We start from the raw sequence: 7,553 nt of genomic DNA, 5'->3' as shown, positions 1-7,553 counted from the left end.
GATCATCAGCATCATCTTCAAACAGTTCTAGAAACACTTAGAAATAGTGAGCTGTATTGTAAACAGTCTAAATGCGAATTCGGCGTGAGAGAAGTTCTCTTCTTGGGGCATAAAATCAACGGCACATCAATTTCCCCTGATCCCAAGAAGATAAGTGCTGTGGAAACATGGCCAACTCCGTCGTCAGTAACTGATGTGAGGAAGTTTCTTGGCTTTGCTAACTATTTCCGAAGGTTCATAGATCGACACTCGACCATCTCTCGTCCATTAGAAGAAATCACCGGAAAAAATTCACGCTTTGAATGGAGCGCTGCTAGACAGAAGGCATTCGAGTCTCTAAAATCAGCATTACTCGAGGCGCCAGTGTTGCAACTGGCCGATGTTGAGAAAAGCTTCACGGTAGAAACTGACGCAAGTGACTTTGCCGTGGCGGGTGTGCTCCTGCAGCAGGGAGAAGATATGGATTTGCATCCCGTAGCCTATTGTAGTCGGAAACTGTCAGCTGCAGAACGCAACTATACTGCGGCCGAGAGGGAAACGTTGGCTGTGGTATTTGCATTAAAGTGCTGGAGAATCTATCTATTCCGCCACTTTGACCTGATGACTGATAATATGGGTGTTGCCTATTTACGAACCAAACCGAATCTCACCAAGCGTGAGGCAAGATGGGTAGAGTTTTTAGCTGACTATGACTTTACGGTCTTTCACAAACCAGGAAAGAAAAACATTGCCGACCCGCTTTCACGCCGTCCAGATCTGTTCAGTGATTCTGAAATAGGCGGGTCATCCTATCCTCCTAACATTCAGTTGAATGCCATAGAGCATACCCTAGAGATTAATCCAGACTTAGCGCAGTTAATTGTCAGCGGTTACAAGTGCGACAAGGATCTTGCTCCCATTATCAGGAGACTGAAAAATTCAAGCTATGACAATCTGCACGACCGTTACAATCTAAATGAAACACCCGGTTATCTTTATCTCAGATCTTCACCACAGAACAGGCTATGCATTCCAAAGAGTAGCAAACTCCGACTCGCCCTGCTTCAAGAATACCATGACTGTGTGACTGCGGGGCATCCCGGTCGAGATCGCACCTATTTCAGACTCGCTAGATATTTCTATTGGCCCAGAATGGGACTGGATGTAAAGGCGTTTGTCAAGTCATGTGACGTCTGCCAACGAGTTAAAGGCGGCCAGCTAAAAACTGGTCTCTTGCAGAATTTACCAGTGCCCAGTCAGCCGTGGGCGGATATCTCGATGGATTTTATCATGGGTTTGCCTAGGACCGATACAGGTCATGATGCTATATATGTATTTGTAGACCGCTTGACAAAGTGTGTACATTTAGCACCTACTTCCTCTACTATTGACGCTAAAGGAAGTGCTGATCTGTATATTCAACATGTATTTCGACTTCATGGTTTGAGTTCTAGTATTGTATGTGATCGTGATCCAAGATTTACGGCAGCATTTTTTCAGGAATTGTTTGATCGCTTAGGAACGAAACTAGCATTTAGTACTGCCAATCACCCTCAGACAGATGGCCTAACTGAACGAGTAAACAGAATAGTAGAGGATGTGCTGAGGGCTTTTGTAAATCATAAACAAGATAACTGGGATATGCTCCTACCTCTCTGTGAGTTTTCTATCAACAGCGCTACTCAATCATCTACAGGAAACACACCGTTCTTCTTAAATTACGGTCTAAATCCCAGAGCGCCACCCGACTTCCTCAACCCTATTCAGGGAGGCAGAGATTCAGCTGATTGGTTGCAAGCAAGACAAGACGCGGTCAAGATCTCACAAGATGCGCTAGTGGCAGCTCAAGCTCGTCAGGCCTTCTATGCAGATCGGACAAGGGTCGAGGGAAAGCTGAAGGTGGGAGATTTGGTAATGGTCTACCGGGATTTCCTCCTGACTCCTGAAGCTCGGGACCGACCATCCCATAAATTACGCCCCAAGTGGTTTGGCCCCTTTCCTATAACCCATGTGGTCGGCCCGAATGCCTACAAGCTCAAGTTGCCTCATACCAGCCGCTGTCACCCGGTATTTAATGTGTCGGCACTCCGTGCCTACGAGAAGAACGCTATTCCTAATAGGAGACAGCCTACGCCTCCGCCTATCACGGACCTTGATGGTCATGCCCGCTATGTGGTGGAGAACATTCTCAGTCACCGCCGCCGGCAGAATCAGCTTCAGTACCTAGTCAAGTGGCAAGGCTACTCTGATGCCACTTGGGAGCCTGAACATTATTTGTTGGATGAATCTGGTAATGACATTGTTCCACTTCAGAAGTACAAAACCTTGGCTTCTGCCCGCTGAGTTTTGCAGTTGAACTTCTAGTTTCACCTTACACATTTGTTGAGCTTATTACACTTTATTTGCATGGAGTTTCAGTCGTCTTATTGTGTTACTTCAGTGCGAAGCCTTTTTTCGTCTCGCACGTGTTTGCGCTTATTGTACTCTATTCCACTTGAGCATTTGGGTTATAAGCTCCTTCCTCTCCATAGGAGCGGGATGATGTAACAGTTTTCCCCTGTTCTCTATAACTTTACACTCCCTCGCACCTCATGCGTCTTACGCCTGTCTATTAGCACCTTCATTGGCGCCATTGCCACATGTATACTATCACATTTTGCATATAACTGGTCGAGGCACGCTCAACCAGGCCTCTTACTTTTCAAGTTTGATTAAACCTGTTACACATCCGGCATCATATTGTAGTGAAATCGTAATCCTGTTGATGTCTATAAAACTTTTGGAAGCAGTTCAATGACTTCAAAGTGTTACAAGTCCACGATTGTCTAAAACAACACAGCAAAGTAGGAACAATAAACATGTATTAAAATGTAAACAAAGACATTGCTGAGTCCAACACGTCGTTCCAACAACTACACTGATCCTGAGGATATAGGGGGCAAGGATATATGGTTGGAGGTACTGAGAGATAACCAAGGCACTCCATAATAATAACAGGTTACACGACTTTGGGGGAGTATGAATGATATCCAGTCAAACCTCTTTAGGACGAACATCAAGGGACCGATAGCATTTGCTCTGTGAGTTTGTCTTAACCCTATTTTATAACGAGTGCATACAATAATTATTTCTCCAATAGAGACACGAATAGATTTCTTCTACAGCGAAAGATTCGAAGCCAGACCAAACCATTGACTCGTCTTTTATGAAAGAAATGAGTCACTGAACCTTTCTTTAGCAACATGACGGCAACTGAAACAACAACAGAGAAAATACGATACATGTACCGTAAAGTACCGCCAGAGCGCCCCACCTTGATTTTACAGCCAGAGAAAGTAAAATCGTATGGCAGAGTGCAACGAAGTGTGTACGATGTGAGAATCTTAGTGTACTAAGGTCACACTTGGCAGGTTTTTGTGTGGAGCTTGTGTCCTCTTGATCTTGAAGGTACAGATTGACTGCAAAACGTGCAATATGTGTACAAGGTTCATGTCGTATGACCTACAGACAGCAGACCACCTCCACAATACGACCACGAAAGGATGAGATGGTGGGGCGCTCTGGCGGTACTTTAGGCCCTCTTCAGACTAGGTACAAAACAGCCTATAAGTCACATTTACATAGAAGTTTCCAGGACAACAACAAGAATCTGGCGGGAAGCCTAAAAAGCTGCCCAATCCTTTCAGGCAGGGTGCCAACCCTTGTACAAGGCAACTTTCCTGCATTTATCGTACTTTCACCAGGCAGTTGTACGAACTTTGTACCCGGGTACGACTGTCCGCTGCTTTCACACATCCCAGGCCCCTTGCGCAATTTCGTAGGGTCAAAGGTTGCCTGTATATTGCATGTAAAATGTGTAGTCTGAAAGCAGGCATGGAAAAATGTTGCCTTTTAGGTTTTATGTGATTTTGTACTGGATTTTCTATGTACGTAGTCTGATGAGGGCCTTACGGTACAGCACATTCTTGCAGGTACTACAAACAGATTGCAGATCGTAATTCTTGCTCTACCGGCACGCAACTTTATTTGGGGCAGTGCAATCTCGGCGCTACTCACAAATCAAACAGCCCAGGCTCGAGTAATTTCAAACAAATCCGATCGTACGAGATTTTCACGAGACGAGACTGCACCCATTGGCTTGTTTCGTATGAAGCAAACAAGTCACTGAATGCATGAACCTCTCCATAATGGAGATTTTCCCTGATATGCGAATTTAGTTTGCATACTAGTACTCGGCCAATGCGTCCTTGAACTTTTCCCTCCAGATTGGGAACTGCCAACGATGCTATGCCACTGATTCAGATTCTACCCTATGATCGGAGCACGGAATGCCGGAAGTAATCATGACCAGTGCCTTACTTGTAACGTACCAATGTACAATGAACATGAGTATTTCGACAACACATCTAAGCCTCAGGAGCAACATAAGCCTTACCGTCAAGAAGGTGAACTCGCGTTCTTCGCACACTGTTGGCAAGGGCAAAGAGATACGAATGGATCTAAATCCGAATAACATCAGCACACGTTTCCGTAAATGAAAGGGTGAGCATAAGCAAATGAATCGAAGGAAGCTGGTCAATTCAGAGATCACCTGTCATTGAGTATCCCGTAAAAGGAGGCCTCGACAGCAGAAAAGTTAATAATATAGAAAAGAGATCCTGTCAGCTTTTCCATTTATTAATTTTATTGTATTCCACCTAAAATCAGCACACTTTTCGTAAATGAAAGAGTCAACACAAGCAAATGAATCAAAGGGAACTGGTCAACTCACCTGTCATTGAGTAATATTCCGTGAAAAGAGGTCTCAGCAGAGCCGAAGCGAAATAAGCCAGGACACGAAATATCCGAAACAGCTCATGCAAGAAGCAGTTCCAAAGAAGGAAGTTCCTCGCGCATGCACATCCGAAAACGGACTGCACTGCATGCAACACAATGTCTGCCGTGCACGTGCACAGCATGCGGCTACCACGCGTTGGTAGATAATATAATACCGAGCACCTTACGTAGAAACTTACGTAGCCTAAGTGAAGTACCGAGCACCTTACGTAGAAACTTACGTAGCATAGCGGTGTCGTTTTTTCTGCCATGTGAACACAATAATAGAAAAGCTGACAGGATCGCTTTTCTAAATAATAGGATAGTGTTGAACAATTTTGAGCGGATTCAACCGGATCTAACTCTTCAAATAGAGCTTGAAAGTGTCGAAATTGTATCATAATGAAGAATCGCAATGCATTCCAGAGTGCGTTTCCAATCAAATCGCACGTATGACCAACATTTATCTTACATATTTGTTTACACAACTCAGTATTATTATTATTATACTTCAATGGCTTTGTTCACAGCAGTAAGAACCTGAGCTAACTAAGAAAAATATGAGTATTAGCCAATCATCAAACGCAGCGGCATTGCAATCAAGAAACCATAAATATTATCTGGAGTAGATCTACGGAAAGGAATACCTACACAGTAGGCACAATGTATCGCCATAGTAAAAGGCTTGAAAACACGTAGTAGCTGTCATTACCTGTACGTGCCCATGCTGTCGTCATGGTCCCCCGGACACTCTAGGTTTGTACACTTCTCAGCCACTTCATATAAGCAGGATCTGGCAAGTCGTACCCTTCTGCTTTCCGGCGACGATACAATGCTAGAGTGGCCGGTGGCAGCAAAGCGCTGGCAACAGCACTGACGGTGAAACTTGTGGCGGCACTGACAGTGGCACTTGGCGTAGCAGTGACGGTGGAACTTGGGGCGGCACTGACAGTGGCACTTGGCGTAGCACTGATGTCTTCACACTGTGTTGCACTGGTAGCCTGGCGGATGGCTTCGGTCTCAGCAAAGTGCCCCGCCAGCTTTGCTAGAGTCGGTGCAGACTTAGTCACCCTTGGCCGACCAGTCGTATCGGGCTCTGCAAGTAGCGCTCTCAGACCAGCTGCACCGTTTCTCCGGAAAGAAACCCTCAAATCCGCAAGGCTTAGCCCACTGCTGGCAATTTTCTTCGCCATGCCATTAGACAGCGCCTTGACGGGGATGCAAGCTTTCATCTCTTCAGCCAATTTCTTGCACCGGAGGTTGTATGCATGCACATCAAATGACGATTGAGATGTAACACAGAGTGTGAATGCCTTGTCTGAATCTAGGCATTTGTCATAGAGCTCAGACAAGGCATTCACATCACCAATCGCATTGTGTGCATCATACCCCTGGGTGCCAACAAACTGTCTGAACAGATGCTCCTGAGTGTAGGAGACACAACCTGGATGCGCATTCCTGATGGCAGGCAAAGTGTCAATGAACCCAGCCACCGCAGAGAGAAGGTCTTGCACCATACCTAATCTCTCCAGTTGGTTGAACAAGACTCGGCAATCAAACTTGAGTAAATTGTGACCAACCAACACAGTTTGACTGCCAAGCCCCTACAACCAACGGATGAAAGTGGTGATGGCATCATGGAGGGTGACAGATTGCAAAGGCTCTTTGGATCCAACGCGCTGTAACCTCCTCTGGCCATTGACCGCAGTGACAGTCAGGCCGATCTTCTCCGTGGCTTTCGGATGGATGGGTCTTTCCGGCACAACGTACTGGCTGAAGGTGTTGCTGCCAGACTGGGCCGCAAGCTGAACTATCTCGGCACAGTCGCCGAACCCTGTCGATTCCAGGTCAAAGAACACTAAGTTGGTGTCCTTTGACGTCTCCAGTGGCTTATATGACACAGGCCCGGATGGTGGTGGCAACACATGGTCATCTGATGGACGGAGAGCGCATTCACTTCCATACTGTGTACCTTCTCCTTCCTGTAGTAGAAAGCATATGCAAGCAAACAGTGCTTTTCAGAAACTCCCAATCTCTTTCAAACACAGGATACATGAGAATCCACTGCAGGAACACCAGAATAGGCGTAACGACAGCAACTATCAGCAGCGGTATACCTAGCTTCGCCATCTTCAACTGCTTTGTTACTAAAACTACAGATGATCTAAACTTGTCTGTGAAGCCCGGTTAACATCCAACCTACGTTGTAATAAATCCGGTTGGTAACGAACACAGTTAGGTTGAATGTAAGGTTTGGAGACGTACATGTATCTGACTATGCTCTTCAACGCACCAGCACTTCAGGCACAGCAGCAGTTATTACCAAGTTATTACAGAGATTATGATAGGGTATCTGACCAGTGGTCACATTTTTATACCTCAACGCAAGGCACAGTACATGCCTGGTGCTCGCCACCCTCCTAGACCTTCTACTGTCGCGCCTTGGCCCGCGCCAGCTTTCTAGCCATACCTTACACCAGATTTAGCGCTAAATTTGTTTACGCTTGTGGCCCTCTGCGTTTGTAAGCATACTGTTGGGTAGACCCGAGTATCAGTTGTCTGATGATTGCCTAACTGCATGAAACTCAGAGTGACAACCAACCTGAACGTCCTCCGCTGAATCTGCTATGTACATGTACATGTACATGTTTTGAGGTTAGTTGCTCGCATTACATCGAAAAGTCGACGAACACCGCCATTGTTCATTCTGTTGCCCACTCAGTACTTAGGCAGAACCTTTACATCACCAAAACCTGCAC

The 7,553-nt window shown here is 45.8% G+C and overlaps 1 protein-coding gene across 1 annotated transcript; it reads right to left on the bottom strand.

The window, feature by feature from the left end:
- Positions 1–5,094: 5,094 nt before the first annotated feature.
- On the bottom strand, positions 5,095–7,553 carry LOC135829779 (uncharacterized). The gene is made up of 2 exons (XM_065342163.1): positions 7,397–7,553; positions 5,095–6,776 (listed from the first exon to the last, which is right to left on the bottom strand). Exon 2 carries the CDS (start codon positions 6,309–6,311, stop codon positions 5,547–5,549), a length of 765 nt encoding a protein of 254 aa, XP_065198235.1. The 5' UTR covers positions 6,312–6,776; positions 7,397–7,553; the 3' UTR covers positions 5,095–5,546.

The sequence above is a fragment of the Sycon ciliatum genome, chromosome 13, assembly GCF_964019385.1.
Source record: "Sycon ciliatum chromosome 13, ocSycCili1.1, whole genome shotgun sequence".
Lineage (NCBI taxonomy): Eukaryota > Metazoa > Porifera > Calcarea > Leucosolenida > Sycettidae > Sycon > Sycon ciliatum.
This window is presented reverse-complemented; position numbering and strand designations above follow the sequence as displayed.

What these genes read in the sequence shown, in the direction of transcription:
- LOC135829779 (XM_065342163.1), bottom strand. Translation starts at nt 6,311, where the DNA reads ATGGTGCAAGACCTTCTCTCTGCGGTGGCTGGGTTCATTGACACTTTG.